The sequence below is a fragment of the Larimichthys crocea genome, chromosome XVIII (assembly GCF_000972845.2).
Source record: "Larimichthys crocea isolate SSNF chromosome XVIII, L_crocea_2.0, whole genome shotgun sequence".
Lineage (NCBI taxonomy): Eukaryota > Metazoa > Chordata > Actinopteri > Sciaenidae > Larimichthys > Larimichthys crocea.
This window is the reverse complement of record NC_040028.1, coordinates 13710110-13735416: the sequence shown is the minus strand read 5'-3', so window position 1 is coordinate 13735416 and position 25307 is coordinate 13710110. Positions and strand designations below refer to the sequence as shown.

At 40.0% G+C, this 25307-nt stretch overlaps 1 protein-coding gene across 2 annotated transcripts in view; it reads left to right on the top strand.

Moving 5' to 3' along the window:
• The first annotated feature begins 237 nt into the window (after positions 1–237).
• kcnh7 (potassium voltage-gated channel subfamily H member 7) overlaps positions 238–25307 on the top strand; it is a 34710-nt gene continuing 9640 nt past the window's right edge. Inside the window, exons 1-10 of one of the 2 annotated variants that reach the window (XM_019255181.2) lie at positions 238–786; positions 1214–1444; positions 10075–10230; positions 14788–15219; positions 15465–15485; positions 16286–16497; positions 18133–18558; positions 21353–21752; positions 21904–22104; positions 23483–23737. In XM_019255181.2, the coding sequence (XP_019110726.2) occupies positions 711–786; positions 1214–1444; positions 10075–10230; positions 14788–15219; positions 15465–15485; positions 16286–16497; positions 18133–18558; positions 21353–21752; positions 21904–22104; positions 23483–23737 (2410 nt within the window). In that variant the 5' untranslated portion in view covers positions 238–710. The remainder of the gene's footprint in view (positions 787–1213; positions 1445–10074; positions 10231–14787; positions 15220–15464; positions 15486–16285; positions 16498–18132; positions 18559–21352; positions 21753–21903; positions 22105–23482; positions 23738–25307) is intronic. The other variant, XM_019255182.2, reaches the window with a different exon arrangement.

Sequence of the window (25307 nt, the reverse complement as noted above, 5' to 3'; positions counted from 1 at the left end):
GACACTTGTGTTTTTTGTAATGTGATGTGTTCATTTCCCCAAAAAATATTGCACTATTCCTTTAATGATTCAATAAAAAGAATAATTCAATATGTTCACTTGAGTACAGGTTGTAGTGTGAACCCACATGAGGAGAATCACTACATGCTGTACTTTGTCACTCTTCACTGAAAGTACATTGTGATTTATTTTTTTTTTTTTCATACAGTGCAGTATATTATAGGGCATAAAATTCCGAATGAGCGCATATTCCTGTATGGCTCGGTGTCAGTGCTCAAGGCTGGGACTTATCCTTACCCGAGGTGGAGGGAACTAAGCCCCCTGGGAGCAACGTCACTCCCTTTGGCATATCAACCACTGTCCACTGCATGCGCCCAAACGCACCACCGACACAGAGGACGTCAGGATCGCACCCATCCTCAGCAGCGAAATGCTCGGCGAACTGAATGTGAATCCAGCAATCCTCCCCGATTCCGTGCGTTTCGGCGAGGAGGCATTTGCATGCTCAGGCACACAAACAGGAACTCCTCGGCGAAGTGGGAAGGTCATTTAAAGTGGAGAAGAGAGCGCTCGCGTCGACTATGGTCTGTGGTAAAGGAATCAGCACAAAGAGCCAACATCTGTAACTTCGGGATTTACTTGTAAAAGGCGCTTCTTCTTCTTTTTTTTTTTTTTATAACTGGAGATCGTGGAATATTCTCTCTATAAATATGCCTGTAAGAAGAGGTCACGTTGCGCCACAAAACACATTTCTTGGATTAATTATTCGGAAATTCGAGGGTCAGAGTAAGTATCTTCTTGATGTGCAGTTTTCTGCTACCAGAGAAAGTCAATGATTTAACAAAGATACAGCTCAGATTTCAGTTTATCCTGTGGTAACATTGTTTCTTTCCATTAAAAAAAAACATTTTAGGACTTTCTTTCTTAAGAAAACAAAGAAAATACTGAATTTGTTGAGTTGTTTGATATTATTAGTAGTGTAAGAATCAAATATAATGTGTATATATGGAGTGACCATTTTTATATTATGCAATTAATATATAAATAATTCTTAATCTCACAGTAGGCTGCTTATTTTTACAAAAAAAAAACTAACTGAAAACTGAATCCACTTGATTGCTGTTGTTGCTGGCTATATTGGTGTTTCCTCTGAGGTCAGAGGTGCCACAGCAGGCAGTACACATACACATACACATGTTTTCTTTCTATACAGACCGGAAATTTGTGATAGCCAATGCCAGGGTGGAGAACTGTGCGATCATATACTGCAACGATGGCTTCTGCGAGATGACGGGCTTCTCGAGATCGGACATCATGCAGAAGCCGTGCACCTGTGACTTCCTCCACGGTGACCTGACAGACAAAGAGGCCATCAGCCAGGTGTCTCAGGCTGTGCTCGGGTCCGATGAGCGCAAGGTGGAGATCACCTACTACAGGAAGGATGGTGAGTCAGTGTCCTGGCACAAAAGTGTAGCTGTCACAGCAATACCCGTGTGCCAAGACAGGTCTGCACCTCCTGCAGCTCATCACTATGTCCACTCCACAATGTGGCCTGTCAGTTTGTTACTAACCAGCCAGAGTCAGTTACAAGATGTGCCCGAGACATTACCCCTGATGGAGGGACACAGTGAGGGCATTCAGCTCTGAAATAACTTTCTGAGCCAAGTTTCTACCTGAGGTATTCATGTACTTGGTGAAAGCAAATAGATACAGATAACTTGATTGATGATGATTACAGATCCAAGATAAGATAACATGGATTTATATTACATTAGTTATTAGTGTTTGGATGTATCACAGAGGATTTCAGATACAATATTCAGAACAAACACAGCAGTGGAGTTTTTTTGGCACCTGCTTTGATTCATAGTGTCATGTGCCTGGGTGACATTAAAAGAAAGTCTGCTTGCCAAAACGATGTCTTAGTTTTGGATCTAATGTAGAAATAGGATGAAACAGTAGGTGCTATGTCAGGTGAGAACATGAGACAGTTTTTATGGACAGAGTGAGAGACGGTGGGGGAGAGGCAGAGCGTACCTCCTGTCCTGTAAAGTACAGTACGTTTTCTGACTCTGGCTTAACACCTATCAAATAAAACACACTCACTGTTTATTTGAAGATCCATCATTCATCTGGCCATGTTGTGGTTTGCCGCACAGGTGTACCGCAGCTTTAGTAGACAGTGGATCCAATCTGCTGATCTGTAAAATTGCTATACATGTCATGTGATAGGCTACGGCTTTGCCAGCATTGCATAAACAAATCTCCTTTTTAATGCTAGACTAGTGTTTGTCATTCATTTTTGGCCAATCCTAGTCTTGCTATGAATGGTGCACTGCAGAGACAGCAATCCTGACTCAGAGAATTAATACGATGTTACCGCTCAGTGGCATAAATCCCCGGATTGACCACCATCCTCTCACATGAGCTTTTTATGGTCAGCATGACATAGCTGTACAAAGTCAATCCCAAAGTACTGAGCTTCTTCTTCTTGTTGTGCCAGCACAGAGGCCAACATCTGTGTGTGATATTGTTGCTTTGAACTCATATTCTTTACTCCGTGGTAACTTCTGAGGCATGTTCAAACAGCAGTGTATGAGAAGTCTGGGGAAAAAAAGAGATGCAATGTTTTATTTAATCATAAGGAGCCAGGGCTTTAATTTTTAATTATGAGTTTGATTAGATTCTAGGCCATGGATACATGTTTAATCTACCATCAGCAGCCATCAGCTGAGACTGTTTTGTTTTTTTGGTCCTGTTTTTTTTGCTAATCAGGAAGAAACCAAGAGCCAGCTGCAACACTGTTAAAATAGATTGTCTCAGAAACCTGCAAGACAATTACACAAAACACTCTAGGGTCTGTTTGTGAGAGCAAGAACAGCTTGCTATTTGACAAGGAGGATTTTAACTTCCATCTTACGTGCATGCGCTGTACTCCATCGAAAAACACCGCGCGCCTGTGCAATGTTTGAAACGCGGCGGATGAGAGCCACAGAAAACCTTCCAACATAATCATCGCTCTCTGTCTCTTCACAATCCTCCCCGGTGTGCATCACGGCTTGAAGACACAACTCTTAATACTCCTCAGAGGAATTTACAGCGAGCGCGTGTGCTCATGAATAAAGATGTCAGGGCTGTCAGTGCGGTGACTGGGAATGAGCAGCTTACAGAGTAAATGCATTAAACTGGTATGGAGGACACAATCCACATTGCTATAGGGGAATGAAAGATTCATGACATCCTTGAGAGCGATGGCCATATTGATTCGAGTCGCTCCTCATATTGAAGCTAATGGGTGCAAAGTGGATGCATTCACTGTCTCCTCTCCTAACTGTTTCAAGTCATCAGTCGTCATGTAAATCAGTTAATCCTTTGTATTAAACCCCTCCATTTTCTACGCACCTGCCAGACGTCACACCGGCATGTTATGAAAGAAAGGCAAATAAACCAGCATTAGCTCAGATACGTAACCAGTAGTCCCTCTTTCTTTTTCTCCCTCACTTTTCACTCTAAATATTCTCGTGCCCTGTGTTCAGCGGGATCGCGATATGCGCCATATTGTAGTTTGTTTTGGCTCACCCGTCATTAACTGCAGTGGGGAAATCTTTAAAAAAGTAAGATCAGGATTTGAGTAAGGAAGCCATGTGACATCAGGAGCAACAAAGCTCTGGCTCTTTTCACTAAAAAAGGCAAAAAGTTAAGCTGCTTATGCGTATGCTTCGAAATTAAAAGTAGTGGAACAAAGGGGACCACGGGAAAACAGCGATGGCCTTCAGCAGAGGGGCCTTTTTTTTCGTTTTTCTCATTTTTGTGTTCCCCTCTATGTGAGCAAGCAAGACGGGTTGTGAGAGGAGATACCACACACGCAGTCTTCCACCAACGACGGTACATAATCAATGAGGTAAATGCTTTCCCTTGATGGCTTTGTAAAGCTATCCTATTCCACGGGGTGTAATAATACTTTGTACCTGAATGAGTGTTAACAAAAGGAAGCTGACACCATGCAGAGAGAAGTTAAATGGATAATGGCTACATAACAGTGGCAGCTTAGCTAAGCAGAATGATCCGGGACATGTGGTATGCGTAGGTGCAGGGTTTCATAGGTGACTCCCCACATAGGAGACTCAAGGACCGTGTACCCCCGCTGAGGGTTTAGTGGCAGGGGACCAAGCAGAGCGAGGGGACGGAGGGGGGGAGGGGGTTTGCAGAGCGCCTACAGTGCACAAGGTGTGCTGCAGGACACTTGGATGACTACCCTCCAAATGAGCCTATCCATATTTCATCGCGTTCAGCCCTCTTTGGTGTCCCGCAGTATGAGGTGAAACGCACACAGAGCTTTGCTCATCAGGTTTCATTTGTGAAATCAACTTGTCAATTTGTAACAAATTAAAAAAGCGCAGGGTGGGTGGGACTTTCCATCTGAAAGAGAAGAGATTAATATCATCATCATTACAGGGAAATTTGCATATTTATTAGATAATGGATGGTGTATTCCATTGCTGTCCGTAATTACAACATGGAACACGTTTATTGGTGGAGAGGTGGATTGATCTTTGAACACTATAACAATACAGGAATGCTCATCTACATCCTATTTTTATCTCATGGGTTGCTTATACTGGAGGTGGTAATCTAATATTTCTCTTCATACCATCTGTGTTTTTCTCTTAGTCACTTATTGTATGCTAACTCTATTTTTTACCACCCATTGCATTCAGTCCAACATTATTTGTGTTAAATTAAACAGGAAAAAAACAAACCAAAAAAAAAAAAAAAAAGATAGCAGAGCAAAATATCATAAATCGATAAACGCAAATGAAATGTAGTTTGAGCCCGAGCTGCTAGTTATCCCTGATGGCTTCGGAGACACTGATTGAAGATGAAATTAGGCCAGGCTGTGTAGCTTACATTGGTCTCACTCAGGCGAGATATTGCCACAAGGCTTAGGGACTCTAAACAAAGGGTTAGTTTGCATGGCCTCTCCCTACATGCCCTAGTCCCGATTGGCTATGCCCCAGTAACGTTGTGGATTGGCTTAAGCAGAATAGCCCTAAACGAAAAACATGTCAGATTTCATTATACAAGAGTTACTACCAGGCAGTAGTCTGCGGCTGTACTGTTTAAAAGCTGCAGTTGTGGATAGTAGAAAGATACAAACATAAAATCAGCGCTCAACAATATTACTTTTTGTTTCTCCCTAAAGTAGATAAGCTTTAAGCAGATTAATATGAAGCCTCAATACATCAGATTTGAGCAGCAGAAATAGCTTCTCTTTTTAAAATAAGACTTTAAAAAACGTGTACACATACTGTATGTGTGCATATTTAAGACATTTTCCAGTTTCTCTATGACTGTTTGACCTGTGAGTCATCATTGTAACAGTGGCCAAGGATCGCGTGATTAAGCAGCAATGTTTTAATAATTGATGATGGAAATAGAATCTAGAGTAATGAAATTTCCATCATGAATAGGGAGCTAGTCTTAATACACTGTCCATTCATTCAAGCAGGTGTAAATAACATTTCTTGGCTAGCAGGGAAGCGCGCTGTATAAAGGTCAGGGAATTAATGGACACTCACTGGTACAAACTGCTCTCACTGTCACTGATGTTAACCATGTCTAGCAGCTACGGCCATGTTTGGACAGTTACGTTGTGCTTAGTTGAGTGTTGCAGGAGAATGGTAAGGTTGGATAGCCTTGAAACCCAAATGGTCAGCAGTCTCCAGGAGCACAAATACTGTACACTACAGCTCGTTTGCACTCATTTACTTGAGTTCATCATGTCAAATGTAAAGGTGAAGGAGAGACGCATTCACCAATATAAAGATAAATAATCTTTAGAAATCTGCACATACAAAAAAACCAAGTTACAACACAAAACAAGCTCACAGGGATGCTAAAAAGAGTTGAACATGCCTGGAAGTGTGATTTGATGTTGGATAGTGAGTTGATAATGAAATATATATATTCATATTTTAGTTTTACAGTAACATTGTGCTTGCACAATTCTGATATTACTGGAAATATTGGCTTTTAATTTGCTTTTTTCTAATTACATATTGATTAGCGGGCCCCGGGAAACTCAGTTCTGCATTGTCCTATACACCATGTATGTTTTGTCGAATTGGTGAATGTGTTTCCTATTTGTCTTTATTTGCCACTGTCCAAGAGCAAGAGCTGTTACAGTGTTTGTTAATGTGATGTACACATTGTCAAAGTGAATATGTTTTTTTCATTTTCTTATGCTCCTACACTGCAGTGCATTGAGTTCTCTCAGCCATCATAAAGGTCGGGTATGCTTGTTACCAACTACCTCGTATGAACTGTTGCCTACCTGTTCAAAAAAAGCAACACTCAAAAGGTGCCGTGAAAAGCCTGCCATCATGGTGAGGGACGAGACGTAATGAATTCTTCTTGAAGGCTTTGAGGTGCTTTCAGGTGCTGTTTGATGACCCGACGGGGCACTTTGTTTAAAGTGTACTGACGCCTTTAGATGAGATAGAGAACGTGCTATTAGTCAGACTATTAAACTGACGTGAGGGGAAAAAACTAAATTATAAGACCAAATAAAATGAATGCAAAACACTTCATGAGGATACTAAAAAGTAACTTCAATGTGTCTAAAATGGTTTGGTGGTTTATGTCTCCAGTGCATATTGTGGTCATAGTCATACATTTGATTTTATGTTGTTTTTTTTTTTATCCTGTTTTGTTGTTGTTTTTCCCCTCCAGTCCAGACTTATTTGCCAATGAATCTGGAAAAAGATCACAGCTTCTCTGTTTGTCGTGACACTTCAGCTGAGAAGTCATGTCTGCCAAGGCAATTTATTAGTCAACAGGGGGGCGCATCACATATCTAGAAAGTGGGAACTCTCCATCTGAATTCAGTTTTCAGATAGAGAATATGGTACATCTACATAATACATCTTCAGTGGTGTATAATCACCTTAAAATAAGAATAGTTCTGTTTTTGTTACCTTACAATGAGTCTTTCATATGTAGAGATGCCGCGGGTTCTGTTAAATAATAATCTTATATGACAGTTTGTTGTATCATGGGATGGATTTCAGTAAGTGTTGAATAAAGTTTAGTTGACTAAGGAGAATCGCAAAGAGGGAGAAAATCTGATCAAAGCTTTGGGTTCAAATCACTTCCCCCACCAAAATACCTTCAGTCGGGTGTTGACCTTTGTTGGAAGTCATGAAGAAGATGAATAACACAGTTGTTCCCGATCAATGACAGAGGCCGTCTTTCTTCAGGTCATGAGTAGCTCTGCTGATCACATGGCTTATACTGCCGCTGATTTGGGGTGAAGGAAAGAAAAGCTCTCCCTGTTTTATTCACAAAAAGTTCCTCTTGCTCACCAGGGCAAGACCACTGTGGGCAAATGCGCAAGGTTTTACGAATAGTGATAAGAACATATCATCAGATCATATCATTAGAACATAGATGCTATGAAGAAGACTTCTTTTGATCTATTTCGGCGGGGGTGACATTCAGCAGGGGACCACATGAGAAGAGACCCCCATGGTTTAGCCTTTAAGCATAACTATTGTTTTTCCCATCTGGTGAGGTAAACTGCAGCCCAGAAATGTTTCTGCTGAATTTACCATCTTGGCCGCACAGAGCTTAGTTTTATATAATGCGCACTAGATCTCTGTTAACAACTAGCAATTACCAAGTATAGATATTCGGTGCATTACTGCTATCTTTCTAGAGCTTTTATTCAGTATTTCATTCACATTATGTGTGAATGTCGGCTGATAATTCTGTTGCATACAATGCTTACGTTGTCTAAAATATTCTGTTTAAACTATGATTATGAATGTATTTACATGTAAGCATGCAACCATGTTGCAGGGAACCCATAATACTATATTTAATGCACAGGTTATTGCTCTGTTCAGAACCCAGTAGAAAACCCTTGACAGGGCGACATTTAGATCAAGTCTACTCGCATGCATGAACAATGGAGCAAAGCGGACATCTGCATCATAAGGAGGAGAAATGTTCAATTCACATATTTTTCATCTCTAAACGGCTCCCTGCTCGAGCCATGTATTTCAGACAGGGAAGTGGTTTATAGTCTTACTGAGAATACACAAGGCTAATTTTTTATTTATTTATTTTTTATTAAGGACATATGAGGAACTCGTATATAAATAAATAAATAAATAAATAGCATATGCTGTAACATACATATAATTTGCTTATCTTAAGTGGTTCATTAGAAAAGTGGATGTTTGCCTGAATGTATTTGGACATAACTTTCTCATTAACTGTCACAAGAAGAAAAGGATTTGTTGGACTCCATTTGCACATTTTAATCAGAAAACGAGAGTATGTGGTTAGAAATCTGGCATTAGAAACGTAATGATAATTATAATCTCTTCTCTCATTTTCTGTCACCATTCCAGGGTCCGCTTTTGAATAAAAGAAGAAAAAAAACATCAATAAGTGCAGATTCTTTGGAGTGAATTCATTTTTTTAAGGATTCATCACTAACAAGTTTAATTCCTGCGGGATTTAATAGATAATTAAAAGTCGATACTGAATATCTGACTGGCTCACTTAGTTTCTCCTTCACTATGAAAAATGAGCATACTGTTAGATCAAACACATAAAAGTCAAAACTAAAAATGTTCCCTTTTATAGCAGGGACTATGTAGTATTAAGTGGAGGCTTTCTGGGAATTGCAGAAAAGTGCTTTTTATGAAAAAGAGGATTTTCTGGGGAAGGACTCACAGAAGCTCTCTAAGCACCGCTCTTCTACTTTACAACATAACACAACCAGGCACCCATGACACCAGACAAGATGGGTGTGGAGTGCACACCCGCTGGTCCTTTTATCCACATAGAGCACACACACACACGCACACACACAGACACAAGTGTATGCAGCGGTGCTATTTATTCCCATTATTCACCTGGTACAGCTTAAAAAGTTCTACCCGTGTCCCCTCAAATACTGTACATGTCTGATGTTTTCCGTTGTATTAAAATCACATTATCATACTGTCAGCTGTGACAATGCTGCATTACTTCTGGGAGTTTTGATGCAGAAATCCTTCCAACAAAACTCTGGCATGTTGAGGCAGACCGAGCTTGTTATATTTAGTCAGTCTACTGCTAATGAATGCTACTGGCAGGGTGTCTGTGAGCCCTGCGGAGATTACAGTGAACACTGGTAATATGTGTCCTCTGTGAGTAGGAGCAACACAACAAGACCTATGTGGAGAGACAAAGGGACGTTTAGTCTCAGACATTTTAATTTTGTAGTCCAGGTGAAAGAAATACTGCTATTATTGTTATAACCTCTAAAAAAATCAGTTTTTGAATATTTATAAAGTGGATTTTTTGGTTATTAAATTCAGAGCTCACCGGAGATGGTCACTGTGATATATAGAGTAGGTATTGTGTTGTTATTTTTTAGGGCCCAGAGACTAGAAAGTTTTGTTGGTGGGCAGTTCTGCCTGCAGGCATCAGTAGCTTTTACTAACACAGCTATAACCAATGCAGCTGAGAAATTGAGAAATGCTCTGGGCTAAAGACCGAGTTTAGGCCACAGATTGTTTTCTCTGCTCCAGTCATTATTCCTATGAGCACATTGCAATCCTCTAAATTGGCTGTAATCTGTCCTGCGTGTTTGATCTATTCTACTAAACCCTGATGCCTGTACCATAGCGTGGCTCTTGCATCATACTTATCCAACTTCTGCAAGCCTGAAATGAATTGCTCATTGAAACACAATACATCTATACAGGCTCGAATCGACATGCAACTCACATGAACATACATATAAACATGTAGTTTGTTTAACCCCTGGGCTTACTTGTGTTATCGCAACTATTTCATTTGTTCTGACATGCAGGCATTGACCTTTAAATCAGATCAACTTCTCCTCCTTTTTTCCCAGCATTAATATGAAACCAGAGGGAGGTGTTAGTCATTTTTAGATTTCCTTCTATGTATCATTCTGAAATCAAGAACTCTACAATGACTTGTTTGATTAATTTTTTTCTATACTTTGGGGTCAAATAACGATATTGCATTGACACCTTGTCTCTCTTTCAGGGTCTGACTTTCAGTGCAACATTCACATAATCCCGGTGAAAAATGAGGACGGCGTGGTGATGATGTTCATCTTGAATTTTGATTACGTCTTGGATGAGGAGAGCGACAACTCCACGGAGAAGATAAGCCCAACGTCCCCTACAAAGTCAGATCAAAGTGAGTATTTAACATGCTGTTCTCTCCTTACTATGATATAGAAGTACCTAAAAAAAAAAAATCATTGCTATGGAACAAATTAAATTCTGTCATTTCACGCCAGTATTTTCGAGCTAAAAAAGAATCTGGCTACCAAAGAAATATGCACGGCATTGCATCTGTCACATTTTTTTCCTCCAAATGAAACCTGTGCACATTTTCCGAGATGGCGCCATTCCTTAAACAGCTAATCCCTCGCTCTTTTGACAAAGGGCAGTTGTATAAGTGTGCTGTAATTGAGATAATTCATTAAAATAACCCTCTACATCTGTTAGACACTAATTAAGCACTAGAGATTTAGATTCCTGACATGCTCAGTGTAACTCTCCAGTCATGTTTCTTCTTGCTTCCAGCTCCTGTTTTTCCCAAAAAGTCTGCATTATTTAGTTTGCCAGGACAATACAGTTGGAGTGCTCTGCTTACGTAATCATAACTTGTAAAAAATATGTTTAATTCTTTACCGTCCTTGTCTTCTGGGAGAAGGTATACAGTGCATGCATACATGCATACATGCACTGCACCCTCATTTTTTATTTGGATGTGTGTCAGTAGGTGTAAATGTCAATGAGACATTCCAGCTCCTCTCTGATTGGAGGCACTCAGCATCTCTTCTCTGACCGGAGCTCAGCGATCCACTTCACTCAGCATGAATTCCTTCAAGGCACTGGCATTCGGCTTGTGCTGTTATTGTCTGTATATGTGTGTGTGCTTTAAGTGCGTGCATATGCGCACGCATGTGCCTATCTGTTCATGTGTGAGTGAGTGCCTGTGTCCGTTGCTAGCATTGTTAATCAGAGCTGAGTGCTTGTGACAGCGCTTCAGTGGGGGGATCTGTGGGTAGATGGGGCAGATAAACATATGATGTGACTTTACATTACAAATAGTCTTGACTACGTGCACACATCACACTTAAAGTATGACCTTACCACTGTTTTTGTCTTTGTGCTTAGGTAACACCAAGGCATAATCATATAATTTTATGTTTACTTACTTAAATGAGGGTTTAAACACTGATGATAACAATTTTGTCATGAAGCTGCATGGTGTCAGACTATATTATGTGCAAATAGTGACTGTTACACACCACGTGTTCTGTATTTTTTAATATCTGTATCACAAATACATTACATTAACAGCATGCAGACCATAACTAGATGCAGCAACTCTTACAAATTACAATATCAGGCCTTTAAACCAGAATGACAGAATTGTCTCACTGGCAGAGGAAGAACCTTGACAGTCACTGCTTTTTTTTTTAACCTGAAATTATCAGTGAGAACATTTCCAAATAGCCTGGCCATATATTCGAGTGTAGCAGCCTGTGAAAAGTGATTTTTGGACATTGGGGGGCTAATTATGATCTGGTGCTGACAGCAGGCAATAAGCCTGCAGGTGTCAACTAGCACAATATTGAGCCTGGAAGAGAGTAATCCCTTTTTCCCTGAGCTGCCATCTAGAACACCCCATTCAGCAACCTCAACATGCCTTCAAGGCAACCAGAGACAATAGTTAGAAATTACCCTGCGAAAAAGATACACTGCTCAGTGCACAGAGACTTTTGTTTTACTCTTGCATCCACAACTGGGTGCATAACATACATTGTACAATACAGTAAGACTTTGATTGTAAAGGTTCCCCATCACTATTCTCTTTGAATTCTTCAAAGGTTCAGGGTGAAAGATTACAGAATATGATATAAATGGAATATTAAATGCTTAACTATGTTTTCAATGGCGTATAATCACTTGAAAATAATAATATTTGAGTTTTGTTACCCTAAAATGAGCCTTTTATGTCAATAGATGTCGGACAAACTGAACACTGGCTCCACTTTTAAGTTGCGGAGTAAATATACAAATCTGAATTTGCAATCTTGTCTATAAAATTGAACAAATTTTCAAATTAGAGGCCCAGTCAAGCTACATTTTTTTAAATATAAAGGATCAACAGGTCCACACAGACTTCTTTCCTCTTCATATGGAGAGGATGAACCCAAACACCCATCCATGTGCTTGTATCCACAATCTCATTGCCTAAAATAATTCCCACAGCTCATGAGCATAGCTGATCAAGGATCTGGAACATAAATCAACTGGTAAATCAAGAATTTCCTCTTCAGGCTCTGCTCTACTTTTATAATAATATAATATAATAATAAGATACAAAGTCCGTAACCCTGCTTATGTTGCATCAATGTTATCTTACCCTCACTTGTGATCAAGACCCCAAGATACTTCAACTCTTTTCCTTGAAGCAGCAACTTGCATACAGTTCAAAGGGCGATAATCCACCAAGAGTACAAACAGTACTGGTCCTCATCCTCAACTCTTCACCCTCAGCTGTAAACCATCCCAGTAACAAGAATAAACATATTTTGGTGAGGATAGGTCAACATGTTTCTTTCAGCACTAGAGGAAATCAGCCCCCCTCTCAGTCATCCAGGTAATAGGTTATTTAATAATATTTAACCGTAGACAACTGCTCGACGTGAACCAAGAGATTTAATCAGTCTACTCACTAGTAGGAAGTCCTAAGTAGGTGAACCTCTCGATTAATCACACTTAAAAGTCACACACTTCAGGCCACATCTGAGCTGTTAAGATCTTATGACAGTGTGTGTGAGTCATCAGCGTCCCCTGAATCAACGTGTGAAATAGCAGCAAGACTCCAGAGCAGCAACAACAACAGCACACAAAGGCAGATACCTGTCCACTTTAATGACCATAAACCAAGACCCATACGTCAGTGAGACAAAACAACCGGTGAACAAACCCAATATGATCTAATATTGGAGGGATAACTGTTCAGGTCAAGTCTCAGCAGTCTATCTATGTATGAACATCAATAAGGGACACTCCTTTGAGAAACCAATGTGAAACAGAAGGAAAAAAGTTTGATGGAGGTGCAATCCATCTTAAATTGGAACAGCCTTGAACAAAGGATGGTCTGCTGCATCACCTCTTATCAGCAGCCTTCAATGTCACCTTGATATTCCCTCGCGGGCTGCTAATCTCTTTACATACATGTAACTGATAAATCTCACATGACCCTCATGTGACAACGAGGTGTGGAAAAACCAAGATGTTTAAAATGCTCAGACACCCGACGAATCAATAGAATCTATGAAGCTTCCTGAATGAGTAATGTCATGTCTGGTTGTTCAGACTACTGTTTACTCACTTTACAGGTTGAGAAATTCAAGTTTTGTGAAGCTAAAGTTGTGGTTAACAAATGCTAACATCACATGTTAACATGCTCTAACATGCTGATGTTTAGCATGTATAATGTTGACCATGTTTACCATTTTATTTGAACATTTTGGCATACTAATATTTACTAATTAGCAATAAACACCTAATGGAAATGTCTGTGTTGGAGGTATCTGGTAAGATTCATTTTATTCCAACTGAAAAAGTGAAGTCAAATATGGATATTTAAAGCTTTATAGTACTGGATAATGTATAACTTATCTGTGTATTACCATAATATATTTTTAGTAATGTATGTGTGCTGGTGATTAAGTCAGTTGTGATCATTTATACACCACAACAATGACATTTTACTTTAGGCACTCTAGTTACAATCTTACTTGACTGTTGTGAGGTCGACTACTAAAATATGTCATATAGGTATTACATAAGCATTTAGCCAGCGCAACAGCACAGATGACGCAATCTCTCCCTGCGGAGAACAGACAGAAAGGTTGTCCATATCTCAGCTCAGGATATCATTAGGTTCCTCTCCAGGAAACTTGTTGAGTGTCACGGCTCTATTGTAAGCTGCTATAGTTGTAACATCAGCACATTTGGCCAGGGAATGGAAACAGATGGCATGTGACGTTATGTAAGGAGGGTGCTGAAAGATGGGTGCCTCATGAGTGAGGCAAGGTTCGCTTTCACCCTCTATTCTATTGTTAATGATCCAAAACTTTCGCTCTGTCCCTGGAGGTCGTTAACATTTGCTACTGAGTCCATTCTGAAAATGTGGCTAAAAAATTGCCTTCCTGTCTCAAATCATTGAGGCAAAATAAAGCAACTGTGCAGTCTGCTCTTTCTCATTCTCATGGGCACTGAAAGGAGATATGTTGCAATGTGGCCAAACCAGATCTTTTTAATTTGTCTTCATTTTCATGGTTTAGTTCACTGATTTCCTAACACAGACAATATTTAACATTAGGGCATGTAATGTTCTGTTAAACACAGCTTTGTTAATAAAATATTGACGCTTCATTATAATAATTTCTGTGCCATGTTTGCCTGGGGACAATTACAGTCTATTTATTAGCAGACTTTTTTCCATGATGGGCCACTATATACTTTTTCGTTTTACCAATGTAGTACCAAAAAAAACAAAAAATGACCAATGATCAATATTACAAGGTAAAACTGATATAATAATACATTATCATACAGTCAGTAGTAAATTAATCTAGGATTAGGGTTAGTTACTTGGAAGTTTTGGATTTTTGAGTCCGAAAAAAAACATGACGATGCTTCTCAATTTTTCCCCATTTTCTAGGGAGGAGCAGATTCTTTCGCTTCCGCCAGGCCGCTTTGAGCCTAATGAATACCAACAAGCAATCTCTTCCACAAGAGGACCCAGATGCTGTGATGGTGGACTCACCCAAAGAGAATGAGGATTCGGTGGCCCTGCAGAACTTCCCCTCACCCACTAAGAGCCTTTGCAGTCCCATTGAGGCCAATGACACGCATGGCCTCATATGCTCTAGCCACCACTCATCCCAAGCTAGCATCGGTCCTGAACCAGTTGACCATTCGTCCCCTAAACTCCCCTGGGAGAAGCTGTACCAGACAGAGCTGCACCAGACCACCACCACCCTGTCGAACACCTTCCCCAGAGGCAGCATCAATAGCATGAGGCGGGCGTCATCCGTCCATGAAATTGAAGGCTACTCCAATTCCACTTTCAGGGATCGTCATACAAGTGAAGGTATGTATTACAATAGGCCTACAGTGCTACAGCCCAACAATCACATTATGGTTTAGTTTGCATTAGAATTCAGACGAATGTTAACACCGGGGTCAGCAAACGCAATGCACACAGATTTGGTCATCAAAAGTTATGTTTAATTAACTTTACTTTATCTTTGCTCTTCTCATCTGTTCTTCAATGTTTATAGTTGTATTAAAATGTTTCTTTCTTTATTTGCCCTGTCCACAAAATGCTGCCTTTAGACAATGGTAGCCATGTCAGAGGTAATCATGTATTTCTGCCCATGATTTCACTGCTTGTTTTGGAGCATGACTTTCAAAAAAGGCAATCAGCATAAATGCTCTTCACAGATCCACTTTTGGTGGACGGGTTGAGAGGGATTACTGCACTTAACTAGGTTACGTGTAATGGTTGTATACTCACACCGATGTGGTGATTATAGTCACATCAGCAGTCATATAATGTGATAATATAAGGCTCATATCTGCTCTCATCATATACTAATCAAAGCATTGCTTTTAGATCAACCTGCATGAATGTATGCTTGTGTATGATAGTGTAGTAGTTATTTGCTGTCTATATACTAAAATTGTGTTCAGGTCACAGAGACACATTTCCTATAAAATGATTTTAGCAAGAGATGCACTTGCTCCAGTCCACCATACTGTTAACACATGTGCGTTGATGCATGTGTAACCAGTGATGAAAAAAGAAGTGCCATAGGTCAAAACTTTGCTTTGAGGAACATTGAAAAAAAAACTGAAAGGTTTGTGTTTTTAAATAAATCACCAGTTCCTCTGAATTTCTAATTGGTTGTAATTTGCAGCCAAGTACAGTTCTCAGTACCCGACTCAATTTTCAACAACATAATCCGGCTGAACTGTAGTAGATTCCTTTGTTTTAAAGTCAGTGAAGCGTTCCTATAAGTCCATGCTTGCAGAACCAAAAACCGACATCATTATTATATTATGTGCTTTAGTTCTTAAGCTAAGCTTTCAACTCATGTCAATGGATACAGTTGAAATCGGTGCTAACATGCCCGCTATTTGCTCTAAACCACCAGCCCCTTATAATCACGTGAAGTCCAGCCTGCTCGGCTCTACCTCTGATTCCAATATCAACAAGTATAGCACCATCAACAAGATCCCTCTGATTGCACTCAACTTCTCTGAGGGGACTGATAAGAAGACTCACTCTCCGCCAACATCCGAGACGGCCATCATAGCACCAAAGGTCAAAGACAGAACTCACAACGTCACAGAAAAAGTCACACAGGTGAGCCAGGAAGTTCAACTTTGTTCGGTGTTGCTTATTCTGAACCATATAAACCATGTCTTTGCTAGTAGCCCGTCATCCTGTAGCGTCTGCAGTGGGTCATTTTAAAATACTTCTCAATAAAAGGTGCCATCAATGAGAGTTGTGGGATAGTGTGATACACTGATACACAGCACAAGAATGAAGGGATAGTTGAGAATTCTTAATTGCACAGAAAGTGGGGAATGATGTTGAAAAAAAGGGTTAAACTTCCTACTTGTCAGGGTCAATGTTTCTGAAAGAGAGAACAATGACACTCCACTGATCCTCCTTAAAATCTTTTTACTTGCAAGCCCAAATGCAGGTTCATTCTAGCGGGGATCTAGTTTCTTGCTCAAGGACAATGCAGCAGGACCAACACTTCCTGTCATATGGCTGAAACAAGGGCTACCTGGTGGCAGAATTCCCTGCTGACAAGACTAGCAGCACAGCTGATGCCAGCTTGCCAAGGGCGGCTGAGAGTACAGGCATTCATTGCAACATTTGATTAATGATCACCCATGATTCATCTTTGATTAGATAGCCGATATAAACTTGAATCATTCTGTAAACTAACATTTCTTTTATTCTCTGGGTATAAACTGCCACGGAGAGCAAATTTTTAAAACTGTTTGTAGGTCACACTACAACGGAAAAACAATACTGCGTGTACGTAGTACTTGTACGTCAACGTTAGGGACAACAGAGGCCAGGAAACCTTATATTCAAACTTCTTTCAACAGAGCTTTCTCATTCATAAATTAAGGCAAACTATCGTCATGATTAAATGATCTCCCTCCCTGCTCACTTTAGTTTGGAGACACCACTGAGACGTGAACACTGCATCTACTTTCTGACTGCTAGCATGGACAAATCTATAATTCATGTGTTGAAGATAGAGGAATGTGCTGAAATGAAGAGAAGGACCTGCTGCCCTCATCCTCACTTCTGCACTATTTTCTGCCATAAGAGAGCCCTCTCTCTTTGTCTGCCACTGCTTATTAAGCCAGCAACAGGGGACAGCTTGGCCTTCAGGAGCACACACTGAATAATTTAGTGAGTTTATTCATGTGGGGCAATTAAAACCAGTGTTTACTCACCCAAAATATCTGTAATTAAATATCATTATACACTTTTTCTCCAATTTATCACCTGCACAGTAAAGTGCTTACAGTTTTTTTTAAGTACAGAGTGTACCTCTTGCAAATGTGGAACGAGTCAGTTGCAGTCACATTATTCATGGTGCCAGGTCATAGGCAATCTACTTGTCATACTAGAGTGGCTGCCTTTACTTAATACTGTTTGACTGTAAAGCACTCACATTAGTGTCACCACTGCTGTCAAATCAGTCCTTGAAGTCTGTAAGCTAAATTTCCTAGTGAGCTTCAGCGGTAATTACCATAAAAATTAAGTACATCAAGGTGTCTTTGATCAAACTGTCAGAAGGATGATCAGCAAACAGATTCTTTGTACCACAAAGGGAAACACCGGCATTATAAATTTAGACAGATGGCAGAAAAAGTTTTCATCATCACTGAAGAGTTTTTAAGCGCACATCAAGTGGTGTAATCAGGTGGTTTCCCTTACTGCTCTGACCCTCTCTTAATACTCCTTCAGGTCCTGTCACTTGGAGCTGATGTGCTACCAGAGTATAAACTCCAGACAGCGCGCATCGACAAGTTCACCATCCTCCACTACAGCCCCTTCAAAGCTGTGTGGGACTGGCTAATCCTGCTGTTGGTCATCTACACAGCAATCCTCACCCCTTACTCTGCTGCTTTTCTTCTCAATGACCAAGGGGAGCAGAAGAGGCGTGAATGTGGATACTCCTGCAGCCCTCTCAATGTAGTGGATTTAATGGTGGACATCATGTTCATCATTGACATCCTCATAAACTTCAGGACCACTTACGTGAACCAGAACGAGGAGGTGGTCAGCGATCCAGCTAAGATAGCAATCCATTACTTTAAAGGCTGGTTCCTTATAGACATGGTGGCGGCGATCCCCTTTGACCTTCTTATCTTTGGCTCAGGATCAGATGAGGTAAGTTATCTCTACTGTATAGGTTTTTACCTGTTTTCCTTCCTTGTTTACTGCACATCGTGCTAGCCATGCTTGCACTGTGATCCATTTAGTCCAGACTTGTGCCCCTGGGCCACTACTTAAAGCCTGAATCTTTCTGTCTCTGCTCTGAAAGGATTACTTTAAATTGCATGTTTGTTTGTTTTTTTTCCTCTTTTTTTTTTTTTTTTTGAATGGTCCTCATTCTAGAATCCATTTACACGGATTAATGGCTTACCAAATGGCAATCAATGATGCATTTATGTGAGGAGCAGGCCAACAGGGCTGTGTGCACAGCTTACATGCAGATGTGAGATGGCCATTGGTAGGCTGGCTGCCAGGCCTGCTGGCTTGTTTGTTGGTAGGATATGTCCCCTCAGGCTCTGGATCCACTTCAGTGCTTTATCGTTCTTTGTAGGCACTCCATTACACCAGAAAAGCTCCTGATTATAAACCATAATCATCTTTTCCACTACGGCTGCTGCTGCTGCTGCTGCTGCTGCTGCTGCTGTGGCTGCTTTTGCTGCTGAGTCAGTGAATGACAACAAATCAAAACAAAAATGGACGTTGGTTTCTCTCACGAGAACAAATCACAAAACAATCCTGGCGAATCTGCGTGTCAAGTTGTGCGTAAAACATAATTTTCGCCTCAGGGAAATCACTGAAAACCATGACTGTTCAACACTATTAACTTGATTTATATTTCATAAATTAACTGACGGGGAAAACTCGTCACTTCCCCTTCAGGTCTATAAATAGGACAGCATATGTACCCTGATTACATCCTGATACATCGGTTGCATTTATAGCTTTCCAGCTTTGTTTTATGGTTTTCAGACTGAACACACAAAGTTCCGCCCAACTGCATTCTCATTCAGAAAATAAAAGCAACTGAGACAGTGGCAGATGGTTTTCACAAGGCTCATTTAATTTAGCAGCTTAATAAGTTGTTTTTAACCTACAAGCACTTAAGCAAACCTTTTGATTAGAGCAGAGAAACATATTTGAAATAGATTTCAATCAATGTCTTGTTGCTTTCAAAACAACTCTGCCCTGCCAGAAGATTAGACGTACTGTGAGAGGCATTATGTAAAATTGGCACCGTGTCGTGTTTTGTTAACCATAATAATAATAATTATAGAAATTAAAAAAACAAAAAAAAAAAACATTTCAAGCTGTTTCACTGTGAACGCGGTGGAAAAGAAGTTGAGTGCTTTGTCCCAACTTGAACCCCTTAAACATTAGAGAGAGTTCCCATTAGAGAGGAACACAGGGAGGGGAGGGGAGCGCAGCTGTGTTACATAATTGCTTGTGCAGGTACATTTAAGACTTAATTGAACATAACTTTCATTAGATTGAAGAGCGCAGTGTGCTTGTAGGTTTAACCAATATGATTTTAAAGGCCAGATTTAATATTTCCTGTTTAGATTGTCCTAATTGTTTGTTGTAGTGTTGTTAGATGAGTAATAAATGCAGCAGTAAAAAGGTCTATATATGATCAGAGAAGCGCACAAAATCCGGATCATCCATTTAACTTCACAAATATGTGTGCACATATTTTATACCTCACATTTGTGTCAGTGTGAGGCTTTAACATACCAATCCTACACAGAAAGGTCAATGCGGAAGTGCTAAAAACTGTAATTCCTCAAGCGTCCACTTGGTGCTGGCTGCAGAAGTGAGTCATTCTACGAAATGTCCAACTATACAGCAGAAATAAACATGTTTTATTTCCGTGACCATAACACCTGTGAGAGGGTGGTGATTATTTTGTTTAACTCACTGGTTCAGATGATATTAAGGCTCCAAGTTGCACATAATTAACAGTGTGACCGCTTGATTGACAGGTAGATGCCATTACAGATGGCTTATTTGAGCGCCCAGGCGTCAAGTACACATTAGCATTAGAAACAAGTTTTAGAGTTTTACATTATATTGTTCAAACTCATTCAGGAAGGTTAAGAAGAAAGCAGAAAGTCCACAGTATAGTTAGAATATGTTGAAAAAATAAAGGTTGCTTTCAGTCAGCTTTTATTGACTCTGCTTAGCACAAATCCCGGCTTATGGCACAGTTGTAACAAAGAGATATAAATACAAAGAATGGTTCCACAATAGTAAGAAAATATAGTGAGACGTTAGTCTTTCCGAAAATGAATCCACTCATGAAATACAACAAATTAACTTCATTCAGTACAGAAACAGAATGAGCAAAACGCCAGAATGGTTTTGTTTTTCATTTGTCTCCAGAAAATAAAGATTAAATACAACATTAGGGAGGACGGCCTCTCTCAGACTTGCAGACTTTAACTTCATTTTCAAAGGTCATTCGGTAATTGTCAGGTAGATAAATGGCCGCGCTAATGGGAATGGTGGTTAGTGTTGCTAAAGCACTTCTCGATGACACGGAAGAGGCAACAAACTCCCAGGGACTCATTGAGTGATTGTTGTTTCCTGTTGGGTGTTGAATAAATGAGGATTTATCTGTGGACTGCTCCTGTCTTCACTCCTGTGTTCATTTGCCTTTGACCAAAGAACTGTGGGGAATTGCTACAACATAGTCATCACCTCAGTCTGTGAAGTGACTCTTACAATTTGTCACAACTTTAGATGTGTTGCAAACAAAGTGAACATAGATAGAATACAAAAGATTGATGAGAGAACTGCATGACAAATGTCCAATACTTAAATGAGATGCATGTTATTGTATTAAACTGTTGTCACAGTATGAATAATCTGACATATTAACATCCAAACTACTGCTGTATATTCTGTTTAGACTACCACTCTGATTGGCCTCTTGAAGACAGCTAGGCTCCTGCGATTGGTGCGTGTAGCCAGAAAACTGGACCGCTACTCTGAGTACGGCGCTGCAGTCCTGATGCTGCTCATGTGCATCTTCGCCCTCATTGCCCACTGGCTAGCTTGTATATGGTACGCCATCGGCAATGTGGAAAAGCCCTATTTGGAGCACAAGATTGGGTGGCTGGACAATCTGGGCGTGTCCATAGGAAAGAGATACAACTACAGCGATCCCAGCTCTGGTCCCTCTATCAAGGACAAGTATGTCACAGCCCTTTACTTCACCTTCAGCAGTCTGACCAGTGTGGGCTTTGGAAATGTTTCCCCAAACACCAACTCAGAGAAGATCTTTTCCATCTGTGTCATGTTGATTGGCTGTGAGTATGTTACAGATTTTTTATTTCCTTTTAGCATAGCTTAATTTTGTTTTTTCACCTGGCATGGAACTTAAAATGGGAGAAGAATTAAACTTTGATTTATAGCAGCATTCGTTCAGATTAACAGTGTGTCTCATTGTCGGTATTTCAGCCCTCATGTATGCCAGTATTTTTGGAAACGTCTCTGCCATCATCCAGAGGTTGTACTCTGGTACGGCCCGCTATCATGCTCAGATGTTACGGGTGAAGGAGTTCATACGCTTTCATCAGATTCCCAACCCACTGAGGCAAAGGCTGGAGGAATACTTCCAGCACTCCTGGACCTACACCAATGGTATCGATATGAACACGGTAAATAAACAGGATCACCAGCATTATCATCATCATCCTGCTATTGTAACTGGATTTGATACCAAACAGATTTTTCTGATTTTACTGAATTATTATAGAAATGCTGTCCTACAAGATTCTAAAAAGAGCTTTCTTTCTCTTGTGCACTTTTCATCTGGATCTCTTCTTTGGTAAGAACAGGAGGTAGGCTACAATTTCTTTGTTTATTATGGCTAAAAACATCTTTGATTAAGCAATATTAGAAATTTCCATCACTTATGTATGACTTATGTGTGAATTCATCTCATTCATATAGCATAGTTTCATATCTTAAAGCAAAGAAGTCATATTTTAGAGCAAACTATGTGAATGTAAAACTGATAGCATGCAACAAACTATATTCCTCACCAAGAAATGTATTACTTTTATGTCTGAGTAAATGTATTGTAATTATAATTATAATAATATAGGTTCACACCAGGATTTCATTCCCAGGTAATATTATGGATTTTGGTCGAAGCTCCCTCTCAATTTTTCATCAATTCAAGCAACAAAAGTTTAGACATTCACGACAATAACCAAAGATTAAATGACAGTCTTAATTAATTGATTAATTACAGAATTACATTCCCATAAATAAGGCATTTAGTATATGATATACACTATAAACAAATAGGATAAAGCATAGTTGTGATTATTAAATGCGCTTACTGGTCAGAGAAGTCTGTTTTTCTGCTATATAAAAACTACTAAGTCAGTTCTTTCCTGTTAAAGTGGACACATACATCAAAAGTCTGCGTTTAATCCCTTGCTTCTACAAATGAATTGACTTAAGGTATACAAACGGTGGTGGTGTTGTTTGAGTTTATCACAAAATAGACTTTCTCCTCACTTTGATATCATGTGTTACCGGTTCAAGAAAAGAAAGAGTTGAAGCCAAAACTGAGCAGGTTTTTTGCTGCGTTTAGCTCAGGGGGGCTGTTACATAAATCCAGGTGGCAGTTATTTTTACATGCAACATTTGTCATGAAAATCCTACAAAATCAGCAAATGTTACATCTTGGTATTATTTATATGAAGGCATCTTCATTAACCCTTTAAGACCAGATGGAACATTGTGTACGAAACAACAACATCCCATGTGTTCTGTTACACGTGAGCTTTTTCTTAAGATACACTTAAGATGTGATTTAATGCCTCTGTAACATGTTTATCATGTCATGTCCTTATCTCTGTGCTATTGTCGAGCTTAGTAACAACTTCTCTGCGAAAAAGTACATTCAGCTTAACAAATTTGCCGCTCACAGCTTCCACCGGATCGCAGAACCATTATCTAAATGGATCTCTTTGAGCATATTACTTACTTTTACTTATTACTTACTGATTTTTGTCTGCATCACAGGTGTTAAAAGGTTTTCCTGAGTGCCTGCAGGCAGATATCTGCCTTCACCTCAACAAGAATCTTCTTCACAACTGCAAAGCGTTCCAAGGAGCCAGCAAAGGCTGCCTGAGGGCCTTGGCCATGCACTTCAAAACGACTCATGCCCCACCTGGAGACACGCTGGTCCACAGCGGAGACGTGCTCACGGCTCTCTACTTTCTGTCCCGCGGCTCTATTGAGATCCTGAAAGATGACATTGTGGTAGCCATCCTGGGTAAATACAACCCCTTGTTGGTTATGTGAAGTATCATAATGAGCAACCTGAGTGGCGGGTGCTAAATTAATTAAGAGATTAAGAGATTGTTATGTTTGTTCTAGGAAATGTTTTTTTATCTCCTTTAAGCAAAGATAGATTGTTTTTATGTTTGACCTTTTGCCAGAGTCCATCATCCGTATCATTGCTATTGTTCCTAGAACCTCCACCTGACACAGTGACAAATGTAAAAGATACCTCCCTATTGTATATCTCTCAGCTGACTGTGTTGAATGTCAGCATGAAACCTGTTGAGATATAGATGAAAAACCCTTAGGGGTTTAAGCAAATGTATTGTCTAGCGCTAACCGGATGCCGTGATTTAAAATGTCAGAAAATAGCTGAAAAACACAGAAGTTGCCTTTAATACACACGCAGGTTTCCACTCTTGACTTTTTGTGAGGGGTATTAATTATGTAGTTTATTCTGATTTGAATTATTGATTGAGATGGCTTCCTAATCTCCCCAGGATGCTCAGTGTTTTTCAAATATGTGCAGATAAGCTCAGGAAAGCACAGCAAGTGCAGTTCACACACACACACACACACACACACATGCATACATTATTATAACACAGCAATACTCACCAGGAACCTCAGCGTGACTTGAATGTGTATGAAAGAATTAGCTGTTATAATTTGAGTCCTAACTTGAATTTTTAAGTGATTATATCAGCCAAACCACATCGTGTTCACACATTTCGACAAGAATGACAAGGTGTGCCGGCTGCCCCCCACCCCTCCCTCTATTTCTGTCCTCCGGGCAACAACGCTGTGCATGTGGCAGGTTTGAGACTCTGACATTTCTATTAAGTGGCTCCATGAAAGGTTGTTTGGCATTTTCAAAGAACGCGGTGAAATAGCTGTCACTTTTCTGACAGCACAGGGAAATGAGTTAAAGCTGCAAAATAGAGATTATTAAAAAAAAAAAAAGGACAGTAAAAGACTAAACACACCAAAACAATTGGCAGCTTTAAATGTATTAATAATATTTTGCCTTAGTAATACAGTAATACTGAATACTCATTACTCATATTAGAATAATGAGTATTTATCTTTTTCTTCATGGGTGAACCACGACCAGGTGCTGCAGGCCAAGCCTGGATTAAACTTACCATTATTCATGAGATGAATGCTCTCCAAAGCTGCACCTGACAGAATGGGGTTTAAGCTTAGCAAAAGCTGCTGCATCACACAAAACCCATTATTAACAAACACACTGGAAAAGTCACCGATCTCATAGATCAGCCCATTTATATTACAAACATAATGCTCTATCAGCACCATTTGGCTGCAGTCTGTTTGTGAAAACTTGAATGTTGCTTGTGTTTGCTACAAAATTGCACAAGCCTCTAACAAGGTAACGGTCAGCTGATAGTGCATGTAATGACACCAAGTCCAACAAGGCTATTAGCATTGTTCCACAGGTGAGGAATTAGTCTCTTGCACTGCCACCCAGGCTAATGACTGTCTAAATCCTTGTGCTGAAAGCTGTATGTGGGGGTGAGATACAACACTCTGTGTGAGGCTGT